At 41.3% G+C, this 23,726-nt stretch overlaps 1 protein-coding gene across 1 annotated transcript in view; it reads left to right on the forward strand.

The window, feature by feature from the left end:
• The window catches only part of SYNPO2L (synaptopodin 2 like), a 118,480-nt gene extending 97,895 nt beyond the window's left edge, over window positions 1–20,585 (forward strand). The window contains exon 4 of the mRNA XM_068258048.1: window positions 8,182–20,585. Within this exon, the coding sequence (XP_068114149.1) occupies window positions 8,182–10,418 (2,237 nt within the window). The 3' untranslated portion in view covers window positions 10,419–20,585. The remainder of the gene's footprint in view (window positions 1–8,181) is intronic.
• The last annotated feature ends 3,141 nt before the right edge of the window (window positions 20,586–23,726 follow it).

Raw genomic sequence — 23,726 nt, forward strand, 5'->3', positions numbered from 1 at the left:
GTTAGCCCTGTATTTGGCTCCATCCATCTTCGCATCAACTCTGACCAGCTTCCCCGTCCCTGCTGAAGAGAAGCACCCCCAGAGCATGATACTGCCACCACCATATTTGACAGTGGGGATGGTGTGTTCAGAGTGATGTGCAGTGTTAGTTTTCCGCCACACATAGCGTTTTGCATTTTGGCCAAAAAGTTCCATTTTGGTCTCATCTGACCAGAGCACCTTCTTCTACATGGTTGCTGTGTCCCCCACATGGCTTGGGGCAAACTGAAAACGGGACTTCTTATGCTTTCTGTTAACAAAGCCTTTCTTCTTGCCACTCTTCCATAAAGGCCAACTTTGTACAGTGCATGACTAATAGTTGTCCTATGGACAGAGTCTCCCACCTGAGCTGTAGATCTCTGCAGCTCGTCCAGAGTCACCATGGGCCTCTTGACTGCATTTCTGATCAGCGCTCTCCTTGTTCGGCCTGTGAGTTTAGGTGGATGGCCTTGTCTTGGTAGGTTTACAGTTGTGCCATACTCCTTCCATTTCTGAATGATCGCTTGAATAGTGCTCCGTGGGATGTTCAAGGCTTTGGAAATCTTTTTGTAGCCTAAGCCTGCTTTAAATTTCTCAATAACTTGATCCCTGACCTGTCTTGCGTGTTCTTTGGACTTCACGGTGTTGTTGCTCCCAATATTCTCTTAGACAACCTCTGAGGCCCTCACAGAGCAGCTGTATTTGTACTGACATTAGATTACACACACAGGTGCACTCTATTTAGTCATTAGCACTCATCAGGCAATGTCTATAGGCAACTGACTGCACTCAGATCAAAGGGGGCCGAATAATTATGCACACACCCATTTGCAGTTATTTATTTGTAAAAAATGTTTGGAATCATGTATGATTTTCGTTCCACTTCTCATGTGTACACCGCTTTGTGTTGGTCTTTCATGTGGAATTCCAATAAAATTGATTCATGTTTGTGGCAGTAATATGGCAAAATGTGGAAAACTTCAAGGGGGCCAAATACTTTTGCAACCCACTGTACATGTAAAAGATGCAAATGATGGACACACAGAATCATGCCTACCTTCACTTTGCTGTCTGCTAGCACTGATTTTTGTAAGAAGAGTCTTTTGTTGTTTAGTACCTGAAAAAGTTTGCTTTCAATATTAGCTACATTTTTCAGCACAGTTTTCCTTATTCATTTGAGTTTTCACTAGTTATTCATGTTCCTTGGACATTATTTGAGGATTTTTTTTTTATCATGCCAACCTAGCAGGGATTTGCATATTTAGTGAACTGTCTAAAAATTATAGATAGATGGTCAATGAGGCGTGAATAGTTCTAGCTTGCATGCAAATGATATGCAACTTGGAATTGGGCCAATGAAAATCAAGAGGAAGTGCATCTGACTCATCCAGTCCCAAGCTGCATACAATTTGCACGCAAACTGGAATTATTAGCATTTCATTGACCATCTCTATTGAGAGTACAACACACATCGGTTATCTGTACATGTCTTCTGTTGTTCCAATCTCAGGAACACTATGTTCAGGGAACATAAAATAAAATATGGAATGGAATATGTCTCTACTGTCAATTCACAGGACATTTGCCAGATGCCTCCTTTCATATAAAGACAGTTTTAAAAGTAAAAAAAAAAAAAAAAGAAAGAAAGAAGATGTGCACAAGCGCTTTTTTGTTTCACTGGGTTTGCTCGGTTTCTATCTTGCGCATGCTCAGTTCAGATTTGCGTGTTCATTGATTGTTGACCATCCAATAGGCTGTGAGGGGAAATGGTCCTGGAATGGGAGGGAGCCCAAAGACGAGGAACAGCAGAAAGCATGTTAGAAGTAAGTGGTCCTGCACCCCACAATCTCTATTATAAACTTTCAGCACATTTCATGTGCGCTTTTAAGTGTTATAGACTCATGTTCTTCTAAAAATGAACAGAGAATTTTTCAAGTATTCACCTTTCAAACTGTACTCAGATAGTTGGCTGTCCTCTCCTTTCACTAGAAGAGTTATACACTTCCTATTGTTTTAGAAACATTAGGAAAATATTACAAGACCCCTCACACCCCGGAAATGTGTTGTTTGAACGTCTGCCCTCTGGTAGATGTTTCAGACTCATGAAGACCAAGACAAATAGGTTCAGAAGTCATTTTTTGTTTTTATTCATTTTTATGTTGTTGTTGGTTATTCTGTATTGGAAATTGACATAAAATTGTTGTACAATGTTCATTGTACAATGACAATAAAGAGTCTTATTCTATTGATAATCAGCCTTTGCTAAAAATGATAGGCACATCCAATAGGATGTCTTTTCTGTTGGACTCCTTGGTATTTCAGTCTGGCTAAAGCCCAGTATACACCATCAATTGTGATTGGTCAACTCTACCACTTCTATGTAGTATGCGCGTACTATGAGCTGATTGTGTAGGTAAACTCTCATACTACATTGAAGTGGTAAAATTGGTCACTGATTGGCCAATCAAAATTGAATATGTAGACATGGCTTTACACATATAGACCCATATGCAAATTACCTTTACTTCTGAGTTTACCCCAGGTGATATTTTCACACCTTGTCAATAAAATGCCCTTTAAAGCATTTACAAACAAGAAAATACTCAACATATTTTTATAGTACTTTTTCACCTATTTGTTTGGTACTTTTTAATTGCAAAGTGTTGAAAAGTTATTTTAAATAGAAGATGAACAAGTATCTCCTAGGAGATCATTGTTCATCTTTTGTTTAAAATAACTTTCCAGCATTCTGCAATTGAAAAAGTTGCAAAAAGTAGATGAAGAAGTACTGTCAAAATAATGAGTATCTTATTGCTTGCTGTTGGCTTAAAAGGCATTTAATATTCAGGTGTGAAAATATCACCTAGGAGAAACCGTAGGAGAAAAGGGTGACTTGTATAAGGGCCTTGGGCCCTTATGCAATTCTTTTTCTCCTAAGTTTTCTCCTAGGAGATAATTTTTCATCTCCTCTTAAAAATACATTTTCAGCATTTTGCAATTAAAAAAGTACTAAAAAGTAGGCGAGAAGCACCATCAAACTTAATTTGCGTATTTTCTTGCTTGCTGATGGTTTAAAATGGATTTTATTGACAAATTGTGAAAATATCACCTAGGAGAAAACTTGGGAAAAAAGTTAATTGTATATAAGTTGCGAACATTTCACCTTGGAGAAAACGTGAACTACATTTATGACATTATTTTAAAAGGAAGTTAAAAATTATCTCCTAGTAAAAATTTTACTAGAAGAAATGAATTGAATAAGGGCCAAAGTGAATTCAACTAGGGACATTCTGTGCTGTTAATGAGGGGATTCCTGTTACCTACTGGATTTTTAATTTGTTATATCATATCAAATATCACATCAAACATAGCGACAGGGCCGGCGCTGCCATAGAGGCAAAGGGCCCCGACCTCTGCTTGGGCCCCGCACCGCCGACCTTGCTATATGCTGTCTGCTTCCCCCGATCACACTGCTCCCGGGGCCCTGCAAGTATAGTACTGTAGCATAGCAGCAATAATTACCTGTCAGTCCCAACGGGTGAGTGGGCGGGCAGCGGCTGCACTTTGAGACACGCTGTGTCCCTCCTTCTCTATGACCCGATGCGTCATGTGTAAACACGTGGCACGTCATAGAGTGGGAGGAAGACAGCATGCCTCACAGTGCAGCCGCTGCCTGTCCGCTCACCCGCTGGGACTGACAGGTAACTATGGCTGTTATTATACTTACAGGGACCTCGGGGAGCAGAGGGGTAATGGCGGGGGGGCTTTGTGCAGGGGGGCCCCAATGCTACAGTTTGCCACAGGGCCCCTTAAACCGGCCCTGCATAGTGATAGAGTTGAGTCTCCAAGGTGGTGAGAGAACAAAGCTAGGAACTCTACTCTGAGCCAAGCTATCACCTTTGAGTATACTGACCCCTTTGATTAACTCTGAAGAGTATATTTTTGTACTCTTATGGACGTTTTTTCCAGTTAGATAAATCCGTGTTTGTACGAAGTTAATCAACAAAGTTAATCAACTGAATTCAAACATTTCAATCTTTACGAATAAATGAGGTATTCCAAGTGTATTGACCTTATGTTTCCAGACTGGAATACATATCATTGTTCACACTCCTTTTAAAAGGAGGGGGGGGGGGGGGGGGCGACTGGGAAAAATATCTCTTTCTAGCTCAATCACAGCCACAGAGGAACATAAGTGAAGTGACAGGTGACAATGTCCATTCCCCAGTCCAGCGATAAGCCTTGGCTAATAAAAATAGACTCCATGATCTCATCAGCTTCTACGAGCCTGTGAGCCCAGCAGCTTTGCCAGGGAAGACAAAAGTGGGGACTTAAAAAGGCTTGTGGAAAGGGCAGTGGCGGGCTGTGGAGATTTTCCTACTTTGGTTTGGCTCCAGCTTGGAGTGCACTTGTCCCCGGTCATCTCTATATGGAACATTGTAACTCTAATGGTGCCTGTGTCATGCCTGATTCACCAGTATCTTCCTACCACAGCACAGATAATCTGTATGCAGGTAATTCATGTCTGCTACTAGAAAAACATTGTTTCTCTAACTACATCAAGCAACAGATATTTATTTTGTTACGCTTTGTTGTAATGTTCTTACCACTAACGATGATTATTAAAAGAGGTACAGAGGAACATGCTGATATTTTTAGCACAGGGAGTGCCTGTGATTTGACATGTCTTCTTTTATACTATGTCAGTAATGGTGTTGAGTGACTGGCTTGACAAGGTGAAGAGCTTGGTAAGAGAAGTGCATTCAAAGTGAGTTGATGTGCGTCGTTTGATAACACCTCTTGGACGTTGCTGTACTTGACTTCACTAGATTAAAATATAACATAGCATATAGTGCTGCATAACAACATTCCTTAATGTCAAAGTCTAATTTGCTTGATAAGCTACAGATACATATATGCTGTTTTTGTTTCTGGATCTGGAATCATCGTCTAACATAGTGTCATTTGTTAGTGTCATGTAAACATGTTTTTATTGTAACATTGTATAGTTACTTTCATTTTTGTGTGTGTATACAATATATACACACATATATATATATATATATATATATATATATATATATATATATATATAGTTGGTGCTAGTCATAGTGACAGTGTTTACAAGGTTGGTAAGAGAGGATAACAGCTAAAGCGGGTTGTAGACAGTGTGTCCTTGCGTTGTCTCTGAGCACAGCTCCTAAGGTCAGCATAGAGTTACTTTTAGTACTGTAGAAATGTCAGTTATTCTTTGCAAGTCTTTAATAATAGTGTTTGCTGCTATTGAAGACGAGTTGAAGTATTTGCAGTATATAAGGTGCTTATAATTAAAGTCCTACCATTTTTACAGTGTTCAGCTATACACATACACTACACATACACAACTTGAATGTGTGGTTTTTTTTTAAAGTTTTTTTATTCATATATATATATATATATATATATATATATATATATATATATATACACATTTTTATTTTTTTTTACCCAAAAAGTGTTCAGGGGGAAAAACTCTAAAAAAAAGCTTATATAATTCTTTCCAGAAAACACAAATATCTACAAATGCTAATAAACATTTTAAAGTGACAGGATATTACCACTTTAAGAACAGTGTGCAGTCTCGGAGGTCATTTTAATATTCCAGCACTTATCAATTCACCCAAGGATTAATTTATGTACAGAATGCTATGTCACCTTTTATATACCTGCACCATTGCCAATTCCCTGGTGAACATATGTACAGCGGAAGTAAAGCCCGCTCCTTCAGTAGCACAACTTGGGAAGGGAGGTGGGGGTAGTGTGGTTTACTAAATGTCAGTAAGTCAGTACTGCCAGCTATTTCCCTTTCACATTGCTAATAAGGTTCTTTTGCTTTCTGAAAGCAGTCACATCCCCTGTTAACTACCCCGTGAAGTATTCGGAGTAGAAAATGGCTTTAAACGGCATTTTACAACATCATTGCAGTCTACACTATAGCTGGGCAAAGTAAAACTTAACTCGACTCCCCCAAAAAATACGTTTTGGATAGTGTGGAAAGGAGTTTAACTATTTAATTATTGTTATTATTATTACTGCTGGTGGTCCTTGTGCAAGAGATTAAGGACATTGCTCAAAATGCGAAGGGAGTTCTATCTCATTCTCATGGTGCAAAAATAGTTGTAATTTTTTGCTGTCTTGGCTTGCTTCAGAAATATTTACCCACTTCCTGTTACAATAGGAAGTCAGGAAATATTGTTTGGCCAATCACTGGACAATTTACCAGTACTACTGCCATGTAGTATGAGGGACAACAGCTTTAGAACACTATGAACAGATTGTGTGGATAAGCCCTCATACTACATAGAAGTGGTAAAGTTGGCAAAGTATTGGTCAATAAAAATCAAATGTGTGTACTAAGCTTAAGTCTCAAAACTGGTTCTGATTCCTTTACAAACTATATGAAAGTAAAATAACATCTTTCCTGAAGAGGGTTCTTTAATGGGACGATTGACCAATATACATATGGGTGGTTGCCTATATCCATGTGTATATGTACAGTACATGTGATCTTTTGTGTTCAGCTTCTATCTTAGCTGCTATGCTATAGGAAAATGATTTTATTAGTGATGCATTCTTACCTGTACACAAGGAATACTGTGCACATTTAATCAAATAGGGGTGGGCAAAAAAAAAAAACCCCAAGAAAACAGCGGCCTGTAATGAATAGCACCACTCCATGATTAGAAAAAGTATATAAACAATTTTAATTAATATCTCTTCAATATCTCATGATCAACAATCAGAGTTAAAAACAATAAAAAACATGTACGGTATACTCTCAGTTCAATTCATTTATCATAATTCATATAATATGAGAATACTTAGCAGTAATTGCACTGTCCCTAGAACAGGCATGGGCAAACTTGGCCCTCCAGCTGTTAAGGAACTACAAATCCCACAATGCTTTTGCCTTTATGAGTCATGGCTGTGGCTGTCAGACTCCTGCACTGCATTGTGGGACTTGTAGTTCCTCAACAGCTGGAGGGCCAAGTTTGCCCATACCTGCCCTAGAACATTAATGGGTTTGTGAGTTGTGCATTTCCACACATTTCTATGAATTTCACTCCCAATGAGTGGAAATGCACTGCACAGCAATTGAGGGCTCGTTCACATCTAGGGCGTTTTCAGGCTTTTTTCAAGTGCAGGTGATTTTCAAAATCGCCCACAAAATGCTTGTGCAATGATTCTCTATGAAAAGGTTCATATCTGTGCATTTCGTCCGCTTTGCACTCCACAAAGCGGTGCCTTTACCATTTTTAGGGTGATTTTGCTCTAATGGAAGGTAAAGGAAGAGTGATAAACGCTCACAAAATCGCTTTATGTGGCGAGTGTGTTTGCGGTTTTAAGAATAAATACATTGTATTTACTCTTTTCCGGGTCAAAGAGTTCGCTTCCTGACTGACATCAGGAAGTTAAAAAATGTAATCGCTCTGCAAAAGCGCTGCACAAAATCGTACCATGCAGTGGAGCACTGGGAGGGGGAACAATGAAAATGTGCAAAAAAAATCGAAAATCGTTGCTGAGCCTGTCAGTGCTTTCGATTTTAGATGTAAACAGAGCCTCACTGTTGTAGTGTGAATGATGATATAAAAGTCTATGGACTTTCATGTTACCATGTGAATGATGATATGAAAGTCTATGGACTTTCATGTTACAAAGCTCATATAATGATGGCATTTTTGCGGCTAGAGACCCGAGAAATGCGTTGCATTTGTTCTGGAGTATGAATTAAATCTTGTTTAAACTATACATAGTGGTTGTGTTTGGTTTTGGGGAGGTAAGTCCATCCTTGCCCCCCAACTTTTATCTGTTTTTGCCTATGATCAATTTTTACTCTGCTGGCGCCTTTGTTTCCATTGCCATATTTGTCAGGAAAGAGGCAGTCACTGTGGAACCAGGGGACACTTACTGAAAATGCCATCATTATATGAGCTTTAGGGAGTCTGGGATTATATCATAGAGTAAAATAGGTACATTTACCTAGAAGGTCAACATGATTGGTTAAACCTTGCAACCTTTGAATGTGTTTTATTGCTGATTTTTCACTAATGTGTTATTCTGTAAAATATCAGTTTTATATTCAGAATAGTAGCTAACTCATAGTTATTCAATTGTATCTTTCAGAACTTCCCCGTAGTGAAAACGTACAAGAGAAACACGTGAAAGAGGCAAGAACCAAATGTAGAACCATTGCATCTTTGTTAACTGATGCGCCAAATCCACACTCAAAAGGTGTTCTTATGTTTAAAAAGAGACGCCAGAGAGCAAAGAAATACACGCTTGTGAGTTTCGGAAGTGTAGACGAAGATCGTTATATCGAAGACGAGGACGGTGTGCTTCCAACTAGTGAGTCAGAATTTGATGAGGAAGGTTTCTCCGATGCACGTAGTTTGACAAACAATTCAGATTGGGACAGCACATATCTGGACATTGAAAAGCCCAAAATGCAACAAGAGCATTCTGAAGAAAAGGGTCTAAGTGAGGCATCTGGGAAAGGAGCTGCACTATTTGAAATGCAAAGGCAAAAATCAGAACAGGCTGTAGAAAATATACCAGCACAAATTCCTCAAGCTCATCAGAAGACCCCCACTGCCCCTCCTCGGAAGTCAGTGCTCAATGGAAATATCAATCAAGCAGTTCATTTAAATAGAAACTATGAAGCTCAGGGTTCTGAGAATACCAAGGTGACAAGTGCACAGATATCATTATCTACCCCGCCCATTCAAGTTCCACAAGCTGATAATGCTCAATCACCTGTCTCTGGAGCAAGCATCTTCAACAGGTCTGCACGACCATTTACTCCAGGTCAAGTTGGACAGCGGAATATAGCCTCATCGGTCATGTTTAACCCAATGCCAGCAAAAAAAACTGAAAGCTCACCAGTGCAAAATGTTGCTTCACCACCATTCATACCAATGACAGCAAATGCAGCTCCGCCACCATTCATACCAATGACACCAAATGTACCTTCAAGTCCTCAAAAAACTCCAGTTAGCTCAGTTGCATCTCTTTATATTCCAGCACCTGGAGCACCACGGACCACTACTGCATCCATCTATCTGTCATCTCCTTCACGTCAGCCAGGACCTCCAGCAGTTGTCTCACAATCAAATATTACAGATTCCACAACAACAACAACAACCCCAGTCACACCTATAGCATCACAGTTTACCAGTCCTCAAAGCCACACACCTTCTTATACATCAGCTGCTGCCCATTCACCAGAATCTGTAACTTCAAGAGAACAAAAAATTTCTGTACCTGCTGGGCGCACTGGAATCTTAAATGAAGCCCGTAAAAGAGGTGGCAAAAAACAGATGTTTGTGAAAAAGGAGGAGAAGAAGTACCAGCCTAACCCAGAACTGTTGTCTATGGTTCAAAACCTTGATGATAAACCCAAACATGAGCAACATGGTGCAGGTTTTGAGTCTGGACCAGAAGAGGACTTTCTTAGCTTAGGAGCTGAAGCTTGCAATTTCATGCAACCCTCAGGACGGAAAAGTAAAGTTCCTCCACCAGTGGCACCTAAACCCATTTTAAAGACACCTATAGAAGGATTTGTGAATGGATGCCAAGAATTACCTGAACTAAAAGGTAAAGGAGCAGAACTGTTTGCAAAGCGGCAAAGCCGCATGGACAAATTTGTTGTAGATTCAGAACATAGATCTTACTCGAGGCCTAACTCAAGGCCAAGAACGCCCTCACCAACTCCATCTCTTCCGTCATCTTGGAAATACTCATCTAATATTCGCGCACCTCCTCCAATTGGATACAACCCCTTGGTTTCTCCATTTCATCCATTAGCTGCCTCCAAATCTCAAGGCGGCAGAGTAGAGAGTAAAGTTAAAAAAGGTACCAGTGGCAAACCAAGAATGCAAGCCATTGATTTTATGCGTCATCAGCCTTACCAGCTAAATCCAGCAATGTTTTGTTTTAACGATTCTTCAAGCCAGGAAGCTCAAAAAATAAATATCCCTAGTCCAGGTAGACAAGTTCCGGTGAAAACTAGAGCCCATGAGATCAAGCGTTTCTCAACTCCAACTCCAATGTCATCCTCATATAACATGGCTCCAACTGTGCTAGCCCCACGATCTGCAACAACCCTTGCAGAACCAGTGTGGAGAACGGATGTGACCAGCCAATCTACACCTACCAATGTTACAGGCCCGGCACCTTATCATCCTCCTGTCCTAGAGTCTCCACAGTATAACAACCGTCCTGCTTCGGTTCTAGGTCCTATTAGTTCAGGTACCTCTCCCAGAGTATCAATTTCTAGAATCCAAGTACCAAAGCCTAGATTCTCTGCATCTCAAACAGGAATGCAGGCCAATGTTTGGAGGCCAGCCAAAGTTCACTTTTGATTATTTTAAATATGCCCCAAGATGTTCTTCCCCCTTTAGTAAAACTGCTATTGGAAGCTCTGTTTGCTTGCCTGTCGTCTTGTAATAAATATGGGCTGAATAATTCCTTTGCAATCCTTGTATATCTCACAAGATATCATTATGTTAAGCCAAGACTGCTAGTTTTCAAGAACTTAATAGGAAATACAGAAACAGGTCAGAAATGTTGATGATGGACAAAGATGGAACATTGTGCATTACATTTTCACTGAAGGCAAAATGCAAATGCCAAGTATAACTAATGTACAGAATGTAAAAAGCATGTAGTGTCAGACTCATTAAAAAAATGAGCATGCAGTGAGAAAGACTGGAAGATACATGAAATGTATACAAATATTTGAGGAGACTAGTGCAGTTTCAGCATTGATCAAGGGATGTGTTTTATGTTATACCATCACTTAAATTCTGTACCTGTGCTAACTAAAATAATGAGATACCAGTTTGGTGCTCATCATATGATGGACAGAGTTACCTAAGAACCTCTTTGTTATGCGTTGCCATAATAACATCTTCAGGTTCCAACAAACCAATACTGAAGAGAGTCGCATGGTTACTTGCGTGGACTGTAAACGTGTCTGTTTAACCCAACTCTACATTACATCTATTCTGTGATTACATTTAGAAAATATGTTGGTTGTATTCGTGATGCCAGATTAGAAGTATTCAGCAATTGATGTTGTTATTTGGATTTATTTATATGTGGCATTTTAAATAAATAAAAGCAAAAATGCATGATTGATAGTAATTATCACAATCAATATCACATTTATTGTAGACTTTTCTGGTGAATGTTGATGTGTGCTTGGGAGTAAGGCCCGGTTCACATTAGCGGTGGCCGTCCGGAATCGCCGTGCCGGAGCCGGACCGCTTTCAGAACGGACGGAACGGACGCACGGCATGGCAATGAAAGCCTATGCGTCCGTTCACATGCGTCCGTTCTGCCGGACCGGAGCCGGACCGGATCCGGGCCGGATCCGGACTCCGGCGTCCGTTCCAACATGCGCTATTTTTTGGTCCGGCTCCTCTGGCAGCCGTATCCGGAGCGGAGCCGGACTGCACCATCCGGGCAATACAAAGCAATGAGAGCCGGAGAGCGCACAACACACTGGCTACAAAAAACGGACGTTCTACCCCACTTCCTATGCATTTTGGATGAGGACCACATGGGCCCAGCGAAGAGTGGGGCAGCAGCAATTTCATGCTGGAGCTCTTTTTGCCAGCAACATGTCTGATATGTCTGAAGGAGGCGAACAACAGAGAGAATTCCCAGGTTTACGAGTAAAAAATGCCTGGATCCATGGTCCCAACTGCAGTCTCTGTCCCCACGGATGGTCTCCACACGTCCACCTGTCTCCAACAATGACCCCAGACCCTTCTGCTGACCTTCCAGACCCCAGGTAATTAAAAGGATGTTATCTCCTTAAGAAACCGGATCCGGACCGCAACCGTGTTCACACCGCACGGAAACCGGATGCAAACGGACCGGATCCGGATAGGAACCGTACGGATCAGGTCCGGTCCGGATACGGTGCGGTCCGGACATCCGGTGCGGTTTTTACTAAACCGCAAGTGTGAACGGGGCCTTATAGGGTAAAGACCATCACTGTCATTCTGAGATAGGACTGTCCAATTCTTTCATCAAGGTCTACAGTTCTTCAAACTTTGTGTTTAGGATCTCTGTATATCAAAGAAAATGGCCTTAATTCTGGTAGCTATGTGAGGTAAATATTTTTTTGTAGGTAAAATACCTCATGAGTTGTTTTCCTCTTTTTTGTTAGCAATTCTGAAAGTTTTTTCTCCATTTCCAAACATGAGGTAAAATTTGAGGTAAATGCATAAAGTGAGGTAAAACATGAGGTAATTCAGCAGTAAGCTCAGAGTAAATAAATAATAGTAGTCTTTAATTGTCTTCCATAAGTTAGGATAGTCTTTGGAAGAGGTTTGTTTGTTTTTTTGAGGGAGAAGGTGTATTTGATTATGTAGCAACCTATGAAAATTATATTTATAGGCATCCCTTATAAAAATAAAAAAAATCCAGTAAATATTTGGAGTTTAATTTCTACTATTCTTTTCTATTACACAGCCTGAATAGGCATGACACTAAAACAGCAATAGGAACTCCACTAAAAAGTGCAAAATGCATACAAATTAACTTTACCTCCAGGTACAGGCAGGTCTTAAACTGATTGGTAAATTATGTGCTAACATGCCCCCTAATTTCCATGAGAATAGCTATGATTACCTCATAATTTACCCCATGAGGTAAAACATGACTAAAACCTACCAGAATTGCTAAATGTCATTACCTCAAGAGGTAAATGACCTCACATGAGGTAATTTGTTCGATAACCATTCCAGAATTGAGGCCATTATGTTGAAGAAAAGTCTACTTCACTAAATAAAATTAGTTTTATTTGTCCCAAAATCCTTACCTGTATAAAGCTCCTAATAAATCGAATGATACAATTATGAAGGTATTGTGATGCTTTGCACATCATTTGTGGATTAATGAATAAGCAACCTTTAAAGTAAATGTAAACTGATTAAAAAAAGTCAGATACTTACCTATGAACAGGGAAGGCTCTGGATCCTGTAGAGCCTTCCCCATCTTCTCTTGCTTCCCTTGTTCCAGTGTTGTCATCCCCTTAGCGTGTATTCAACCAACTGGTTGAATACACGACTGTGAATCCTTCTTCGGAAGCACTCAGAGACACGTGTGCTTCTGAAGCCCTTCGGGGCGGCAAATGTAAACGGAGGTGACGGCATTGGAATGAGGGAAACAAGAGAGAACAGGGAAGGCGCTATAGGATCCAGAGTCTTCTCTGTCCGTAGGTAAGTATCTGACCTTTTTTTTTTTATTTGCTTTACATTTACTTTAAGCACACTTAAGAATAAGCACACTTTAAAGCATGTCTGTGAGGGTTGAGGGGTTGTGTATGTAATTTTTCTGCAACAGAGTTCAATAGATTTCTCTAGTAGGACTTTTAATTATTTGTTTGTTTTTGTTGCTTATTACGACATTTCTGGGATTTTTGATTATGACCTCACAAGTAAGTCTATGGGAGTTATAAAAAAAAGTTACAGAGGGCTCCAAAAAAATCAAAAGAAGCACTAAAGTAATAGTGAACACTGCCCCAGAAGTATGAATAGAGTCCTTTCTACCACTCTGGTGCCCCCAGCAAGACACCCCCACTGATCCCTGTCTGTAGTTATGTACATGTGCTATGATGATAATCCCCTTATTGCATGTGACCATCCTATACAATAAAATGCAAGTGTCCCTGTGTCATCAACCAGGGCGGGCCTTAGGTTTCACTGCACCCTGAGCGAAATCGGATTTTGGTGCCTCCCCATCCTCTTTGCGCGCGTACACACATACGCACGCACACACACAGGCCCAAATATAGCACCAACAATTTGCAACACTCGTTATAGCTGTGGTGCGTCCCTCCCCAAAAAATGCCCTCAGACTCAGTATAGGTAGGTAGGTAGGTAGCCATGTATAGGTGCCCTCAGTATAGGATCTCATGTGTAGGTGCCCTCAGTGTAGATAGCCAAGCATAGGTAGTATAGTTGCCACAGTAAAGGTAGCTAGTATGGTTGCCCCCAGTGTAAGTAGCATAGTTGTCTCCATATAGGTAGCATAGTTACCTCCAGTGTAGGTAGTATAATTGCCCCATATAGGTAGCATAGCTGCCCCCAGTGTAGCTAGTACAGTTGCCCCCAGTGTAGTAGCATAGTTGCTCCCAGTGTAGGTAGTATGCCCCCAGTGTAGGTAGTATTCCCCAGTGTAGGTAGTATGCCCCCAGTGTAGGTAGTATGCCTCAGTATGCCCCCAGTGTAGGTAGTATGCCCCAGTGTAGGTAGTATGCCCCAGTATGCCCCCAGTGTAGGTAGTATGCCCCAGTATGCCCCCAGTGTAGGTAGTATGCCCCCAGCGTAGGTAGTATGTCTCCAGTGTAGGCAGTATGCCCCCAGTATAGGTAGTATGCCCCCAGTGTAGGTAGTATGCCCCCAGTGTAGGTATTTTGCCCCAGTATGCCCCCAGTATGCCCCCAGTGTAGGTAGTATGCCCCCAGTGTATGTAGTATGCCCCCAGTGTAGGTCGTTTGCCCCAGTATGCCCCCAGTGTAGGTAGTATTCCCCCAGTATGCCCCCAGTGTAGGTAGTATGCCCCCAGTATAGGTAGTATGCCCCCAGTGTAGGTAGTACGCCCCCAGTATGCCTCCAGTCTAGGTAGTTTGCCCCAGTATGCCCCCAGGCAATCCCCCCTCCTTCTGCGGCAGCGGGCCGGGCAGAGACTGACTCACCTAACATCCAGCTCCAGCGCCGACGTCACTCTTCTCTCCCCGCCTCCGCTCCATCTGTAGTTAGAGCAGAGCTATAAGAAAATGGCCGCTGATTGTCCGCATTTGTGGCGACCATGTTCTTGTAGTCCTGCTCTAACTACAGACGAAGAGGATGCAGGGAGAGACAGCGGGTCGGCAAGGGGCAACAGGGCGCATGCGCCCTTGAGAGCATGGCGCCCTGAGCGACCGCTCAGGTCGCTCATAGCAAAGGCCGGCCTGGTCATCAACTGAATGGTTGTGTGTCCCTGGCTTTTTTGTACTGAGCATGTGCGCAGCCAGGGCAGTTAGGACACAGGGCCGGATCTGACAGTTTGCTGTGTGTGGTTCACAGAGGTTCTCATTGCGCTGCCAAGCAAGCAGCTCCCTGTGTGCATATACTTCAGACAGTGGTGGGGAATGAGCAAGCAGGACGCGTATGTGCGCGCATTGCGGGGGGTAGCGGCTGTGACCTAGCGCCCGTTTTTTAACGGGCGGGCCTTTTTATTAGTACTAACATATAACGTATAGATGTGCTGGCTCTCTCATGCTTCAGTGCTGCACAGGCAACTCAATCTATCTCCCATGCCAGTCCCCCTTTACCAACCACTTTTCTTTTTACTCTCCTTTGCCGAGAGCTCTGCAAGAAAGCACAATGGATTGTGCAGAGTTACCTACACCTGTTCTAAGCTCACTGCAGTAGTTCAGCTCTACCATCCACTGTTCTTCCAGTACTGGGTTATGCAACTCCATTGCCTGACTAAGTCACATGATGATCTAGTGATGGTAGGAGAATAGGTTGGAGACTGTGGAGGGCCCAATGCAACAGTGGTATCTGATGCATAAGCCAGTACATTTCCCACAAAGCGGCTACAGAGGAAGCAGCAAGATGTCACAAGGCAGTAGTATGAAGGCATGGGGTGTTTGCAGCAGTTACCAGCACAAACTACCTTCTAATATGTGGCCTACCCCAACTTGTTCGGACGTTGGCATGTTTGCCAATAATGGAGAACCCTCAAGCCCAGAATTACCCTGACTGCGTACGTCCAGAAACAGCCTTGAGTATGAGTTACATACTTTCAGCCATCTATATGCTTTCATTGAGATGTTAGTTTCTTTAATATATTATTACAAATAAATACTGTAAATCATGGTTGCAAATTGCTGTAGATGGTGAGCAACACCCTAAAAAAGAACACAGAAACAATGGGAGCCCCAATGGTGCAATATGTCACAAGTTCAATGGCAAATGTGAAAAAAGTGTTGTGGTACTCACAAAGGAAGGTTGCACAGGGGGCAACCAACCACGGAAGGCAGGGGGAGATTTATAAACCTGACTCCACTCGGGTGAGCAGCTGGAACTGAATTAGGTTGCACTCTTCTTGGCAAAACAACAAAGGACCTATCAGTGGCAGAGCCACTTGGTAACGGAGTACACCCCTCCAAAGGAAGAGGAAAAGCACAAAGGGGGAAAGAGGCGCCCAATGATAGATAAAACTGTGTTAAAAACAGCTAAAAAAATAAAGGGAGAGGTGGCTTACCTCAATAATGACACATTTATATACTGCAAGAGATGTATCTACAGCCAAAAACGGAGCACTCTGTTCTTGGCACTAGATACATCTCTGGCACTGTATTTGGCTTGAGAAACTGGCCGTTAGACCCACAAAACACATTGCTTGTGCATAATTAAACTTCATATGTGTATGAATGTGTCGTTATTGAGGTAAGCCACCTTTCCCTTTATTATTTTAGCAGTTTTTAACACAGTTTTATCTATCATTGGACACCTCTTGCCCCCTTTATGTTTTCAAATAAAGGGGCAAAATATATTTGCAAACATAATCTGTTACTTGTTCTTTAACTCTTCTTTCAGAGCTGTAAATAGGGCAGCCAAACCAGACCTCTTTCTATCTTCATTTCTAAGTCTAAAATGTAATTAAGGCCTGGTGCACACCAAAAACCGCTAGCAGATCCGCAAAATGCTAGCAGATTTTGAAACGCTTTTTCTTATTTTTCTATGGCGTTTTGCTAGCGTTTTGCGGATTGCTGCAGCGGATTTCAGTATAGTACATTTCATATATTGTTACAGTAAAGCTGTTACTGAACAGCTTCTGTAACAAAAACGCCGGCAAAACCGCTCTGAACAGGCGTTTTTCAGAGTGGTTTGTGTTTTTCCTATACTTAACATTGAGGCAGAAACGCATCAGAAATCCAAAAAATGCTTCACCCCGGTATTTTTCGTTTCTGCAAAACGCCTCCCGCTCTGGTGTGAACCACCCCATTGAGATACATTGACCAAGCGGATCCGCAGCCGCAAGCGGCTGCAGAAACGCTGAAAAAGCCGCTCGGTGTGCACCAGCCCAGAATGATGGAAGACGAGCAAAGCATTCATTATTTCCATGGCTATGAACTAATATTATAGGATTCTAAGAGCTTGCTTACAACTGTTTGGGAGGAATCACAGTGGGGTTCTTTTTATCTGTAAAAAGGAGATTTTTTTTTTCCAGTGCTTCTCTGTGCTATGTTTAGACATGCTATTAGAGAGTGCACTATGGGATTTAGCTGTTTAAAGACCATTATTCAATTAATTCTGGAATTGAATAAAACCAATGCAGGTAGCAGACTATCATTTAAAATGTTTTACTTTCATTGCAAAATAAGATATTTTCTGAATATATGCAGTCTAAATGATTATACACCTATTTAAGTAAGGTATGCTGTCCTTGGGCACCACCTTGGTTAAACTCGCAGCTTACTCAAAAAAAGAGTTATTAAAAAGAAAAAAATGCAAAAAAATTCTACTGCAGCTCTAGAGAAGCAGAGACTAGGTGGAGCTACCTGCAACTTCTACTGGCATAAATATCCCAGCATGCTTCATGTGAGGCATGATATTGGAGGCATAATTACATAATCTGGAAGTTAATCAGAGGTTGTCAGTCACTGTCTTTTTTTTTTTTTTAATTGTTAGCTAAATACCAATTAATGCTGCTGCTTTCTAATCATCTGTGCAATGTTTAATTCCTGGCTATAAATCCACTTTAATTTTTTATTTTGATCACAACTGTACTCATAATACCCTTTGACACTGCTTGCTTGCAGATGCACCAATTGCATGTTTACTTTTCTTTTACTTTTGATGAGCCTTACATCCCAATTAGAAAACTAGACTAGGCTATGCATAGGGAAAAACAGCAGTGCTTTTTAATTGTAATTTATGCTATGATCTGACTAATCCAGTTTGTGCTTTTATTTTAATTCCATCCTCATAACCTATGTAAACTCCAGTATATGCTTGGTATCTTTCGCACTGTGATTACTAATAGAAGGTATGATCAAGACTAGTGAGGCAGATGGATATTTCTGACTCATTAAGGTTCTTCCCCTAAACCTACAAAAAATATGGGAACCTTTCATAATTCACAGTTACTGATGTTAGCGACAAATCAAGATAGCTTTCATTTATGGACTAAACCATTACATAAATAAGTACGAAGGCTGCACTAATAATTTCATGCACCTAAAAGTTTTGCCTGATTTGCCCTGATGCAATGCATGCATTTTAAGTACAGGCTTATTTTTTTATGGTTTCATCTTGTTATGTGGCAGATAATGAACTGCAGTGATTGAGATCAGATTACTTGTTCAAGCTTTAGCCACCACGCCTGACCTACCACTACTTCATGACTTGGACCACTGTCAAAAAAAGGAAAGCTTTTCTTGGGTCATCTAGACTTGTTTTACTGGTTCCTGGTCTAGCTTCTTCAAATTGGACATTCCTAAATTAGCTCTACTGGAGGTACTATAAGAGTAAAGCAGGCCATACACTATACATTTTTGCCCATTTAGACAAAAACATTTAATTGGGCCGAAATTGTAGTGTTTTTTTTATGTTTCTAACATTACGATTAAAATCACAATCGAAATACAGAACCACAATGTTGGTCCTTGGGGATGTGTTGAATGTGCTGTTGATTGTAATGTTAATTATGGTGCTGATTGCAGTACAGTTGTTTAGTGTATGGCTGACTTTAGCTGTACAATATGCTTTATGTAACTCTGTTCAAAGGAAAAAGAAACCAAAAGCAAAGTAAAATAAATAATGAAGGGTTTGTTAATTTGCTGGGGAAGATAGACTTCAGCAGGTGGGTAAATAAAGGATGCAAAGATGGTGACTGCACCGGGGTCCTTAGGACAGAAAGACCACATATGGTCATCTTTTAACTCATGCCTTTACTCTTCATTGGTGCTAAAAATCATAAAGATCATCTCTTTACATGATTTAGTAACCATTACCAAACAGTCACCTCCACTTCCCCAATCCCCCACCCCCTTACATCTTTCTTACAATATGGATGTCCTTGGAAAGCAGATTTTGATGCTTTGTATCAAGTGATTGCTTAGGGGATGGGGTGAGGGTTGGCATGTAAAATCTTCACTTGGGAGCCCTTGGCTCTGTAGCAGCACCACTGGTCTTAAGTGGAGGGAAATGAAAAATATAATTAACAGGGGTTTCTTAATTGGTTTGGTAAGAAGGACTTGGGATGAGAACATGCAAGTGAATGTCTAAGGAGGAGCATGATGGTCTGACATTAATCAACTTCTCTAAGTAAATTGATGGATAGGGGTTCATGTTTACAGAGGCCGTATATCAATAATGTTTTCTGTTTAAGGTTTCGTGTAGGATTAAAATATGAACACAGGTAACATCAACCCATAAACACTGGAACTCTTGATTGTTGTGCATCTCTGTTAAAGCAAAGAGGCTCTCCATATGGACAATAGACTTTCTTTTTACTGTAAACGTGTACGGAAATGCACCATCCAAAAAAAACATTTCTTGATGAGCATTTGTACTAAAGAATTTGAAGAATGACTGTCTCAGCTGCTGCATCCAGATTCTCACTTTGATGGACCAGCAAGTGGAGCCTTCTTTTCCGCATTTCATACAGGAGATGTATTCCTTTAACTGTAACTGGTGGTATCCCATAAAACATATAAACGTCTAACTCTCCTTCCTTAAACTTATATTGAAGTGCGTCAGAAAGCATCAGAGACATGACTGTTGGGAGAGTGAACAAACTCGGCAAAGGACTGGCCTTAACAATTATGAAAGGTGACAATTTTTGGTACTTTTGGTAGAAAGTAATGTCCAAATATTAGTTTGCTTTGCTTATGAACAATGAAGATGAAGGGACAAAAGTGGCTTGGAAGCTGTCAAAAATCTGTTTAAGTAAAAACTTTTGAAATCCAGTTTTGGTGTACACCTGCAAAAATGGTCATCTGAAACAAACTGCTTGGCTACTTGCTGATCAGCTTGTTCTGCTCTGGGGAAAGGGGAGGGGTGGATGAGTTGGATCAAGCAAAGAGTTCCTGAGGCAGTGTTCAACAATAGCACTCAGTCATGGCTTTTCCGGCATAACTGATCGCAAATAAGCAGTTGGCAGGCATTGGGGGGCACTTGAAAAAATGAATCCAATACAAACTTCAATGAATGTTTTGGGTGACCTAAGTTGCAAGTGTTTCTGGGCCTTAAAGTTACGATTGGCCAAAGTTCATATAAAAAATAAAAGTTTTCCTCTTGGAAGAAATAAAAACAAATAAAAGGGAATTATTCTGAACTTCAAGCTGGATATTTCATTAACAATCAATTTTTTTTTTAATGTTCCAAAATGATATTGAAAACGAGATGACAGCTGAACTGGGGACAGGAACATCCGAGGGTACCGCTAGATGTACTACTTGCTGCCTGTCACTGTTACAGATTTACAAAGGTTTCAATAAAGTTTTAATGAAACAAAAACAGTTGTACATTTTTATTCATTATCACACATAAACAGAGGGTACTTGAAGAAAGCTTGAGTAAAATTTACCTGTCAGCTCCTTCTATTTCTTTGCTGGGTGCTTGCAGCAGCTACAAACATCCAACTCTAGCAGTTATCTCATGCAGTAAGGGCCTATTTCCACATCCAAAATGCAACTACGACCGACGCTAGCGGCAATAAATGACCTGATCCGGTGGCCTGCTGTCACCGTTGCTCCTTCTCCGCTGAGCTCTGGCAGGCTTCACTTCTTCCTGTCTGGACAGGAAGTTTAAACAGTAGAGTGCTCTCTACTGTTTAAACTTTCCCGGACAGGAAGTACAGTGAAGCTGCAGGCCTGGAGCACAGAGCGGAGAAGAAGACAGCAGAGACCGGGAGACTCGCACTGGCCGGATCAGGTAATGTATGCGGGGGGGGGGGGGGGGGGGGATATGGCTATTGAGCACCTGTTTCCATTACACACGGATTCTGGATGCAGAAAAACTGACTCTAATGAATCCAGATTTCTGCATCATGCAGCCGTTTTCCCACACAATGAAAACATTTGTGGAAACAGACCCATAGGCATTCAGTGGAGTCTTTTTTTGCATCCAGAATCTGCATGTAGTGGAAACAGGCCCTTACCCGGTTGCATTATATTTAGACAGAAAAGCACTTACTCCCAGCAATAGGGTGGCTAAATGACACGATAAATGCCCCATTTTTCTGTCCCTCTGAAAGAGGACAAAGGGTCAGCTTTACAAAGACTCTGCAGAGCTGGGCAGCATTAAGAAACAGTGCAGAATCTAATTGATACAATCAGGACTGGATCTACTAAAGAGTGTCTGTTATTATGTTCTCAAAGTTTGCAACCATCCCCTCATTCATGCTTAACCACTTTACCCCCGCGCGTACGTATTTCTCCGCCCCTTTTTCCATCCTTTAAAAACCAGGGACGGAGAAACACGTACTTTCCGTGTTCCCGACGCTGCCCGCGCTCCCGCTCGTAAACACGCCGCCCGCCGCTAGTAAACACGCCGCCGCCCGCTCGCCCAGAGATCAATGAACGGGAAAATCCATTCCCGTTCGTTGATCTAAGCCAGCAAAGATCAGCTGCTCTCCTATGGGCAGCGCGATCATTGTGAGAAAAAACTCACGTGTCCAGCCTCCTTATTCTTCCTCCAAGCTTCCGGAAGGAAGCTTGGAGGTCGCATTAAAACAAAAAGTTACTGTGGCCATCTTGTGGCCAAATAGTAAACTACACCCTACACATTTTTCACATACAAATAAATGACTTTTACACATAAAATTAACTCATTACCTCCCACACTCCCCATTTTTTTTTTTTGTAATTAAAAAAAAATTAAAAAATTTACAATTAAAAAAAATACATAAATAGTTACCTTAGGGGCTGAACTTTTTAAATATTTATGTCAAGAGGGTATAACACTGTTACTTTATAAACTATGGGCTTGTAATTAGGGATGGACGCAAAACTGAAAAAAATGCACCTTTATTTCCAAATAAAATATTGGCGCCAAACATTGTGATAGGGACATAATTTAAATGGTTTTATAACCGGGACAAAAGGGCAAATACGTTTCATGGGTTTTAATTACAGTAGCATGCATTATTTAAAAACTATAATGGCCGAAAACTGAAAAATAATTATTTTTTCCCCACATTTTTCCTATTTTCCCATTAAAACACATTTAGAAAAAAATAATTCTTGGCATAATGTCCCACCTAAAGAAAGCCTAATTGGTGGCGAAAAAAACAAGACATAGTTCATTTCATTGCGATAAGTAATAATAAAGTTATAGACAAATGAATGGAAGGAGCGCTGAAAGGTGAAAATTGCTCTGGTGCTCAGGGGGTAAAACCCCTCAGTGGTGAAGTGGTTAATAAGTATTAATAAAGGGTCCTTTCACGTAGTCAGTTGTGCTGGAATTAAAAGTAGACAAAATATTGCAGCACATGTTACGGTGTGCCATACAGTGAAGCATACAGTAGAATGAAAGTATGCCTCACTGCCACTGTAAACACATTTGTATCCAGTTAATGTACAGCATGCTGTGCATTATTTTGTCGGAACCTGTTGTGCTGCACTGAGTGTGTAAAGCCTCATGGGAATATCATTGCATCTCTTTGTGATGCAGTGATGTCTGACTGTGTGATTGTTGCAGCTCAACGGACTCGGTGTGGAAGGGCCGAAAAGGTTAGTAAAATAGTAGCTATCTGACTGCAGCTGTGTGGACTTTCTATAATAAATTTAGGACAATCTAGATTTGCTAAAGAAAAATTCACTGTGGGTGTGGGCACATGGCACTACTATTTTACTTAAAGGTAACCTGAAGTGAGATCGATAAGGAGGCTGACATATTTATTTATGTTTATTTCATTTTAAACATTGCACTTTGCTTGGCTGTCCTGCTGATCCTCTGTTTCTAATAGTTTTAGCCGTAGACCCTGAACACGCATGCAGATCAGATGTTTCTGACAAAAATCTGACAAGACTAGCAGCACACTTGTTTCAGGTGTGTAATCCAGACACTACTAACCAGAAAGATGAGCAGGATAGCCAGGCAGGCAACTGTTATTGTTTAACCACTTAAGTACCAGCGGTCTCTGCCCCTTTAAGGACCAGAGACTGTTGGTACAGAAACGGCAGAATCCCGACGAATTGCTGCACATACCCGACGCAACAGCCGTCACCGCCTCATGTCTCTATGACGCCAGAGTTCCTGTGAGCTGCCCAAGAGCCGCTTTCATTGGCTCCTGGCCCTGTCTTTCAATGTAAGCCAATGGGAGTTGCTTACATTGAAAGACAGGGCCAGGAGCCAAATCGGTTCCTGACCCGCTCACAGAAACTCTGCAATCATAGAGACTTCAGAGCCGAGGGAGCTGCGACAGGAGACAGCAGGGATTCAGTGGCAAGATTGGCGGGAGCGACGAAAATGGCGGATGCGCGCAGCGGCGGGGAATTGAAATCTACGTCCTGGCAGACAGCCATCAAAACAGGGCGTAAATTTCAATTAGCAAGGTCCAAAAGTAGTTAAAAGGAAATAAATATGGCAGCCTCCATACACCTGTCGCTCCGGGTTCCCTTTAGCAATCATTGTGATTAACTAATATGAAATTGT

This window comes from Hyperolius riggenbachi, chromosome 10 (genome assembly GCF_040937935.1).
Source record: "Hyperolius riggenbachi isolate aHypRig1 chromosome 10, aHypRig1.pri, whole genome shotgun sequence".
NCBI lineage: Eukaryota > Metazoa > Chordata > Amphibia > Anura > Hyperoliidae > Hyperolius > Hyperolius riggenbachi.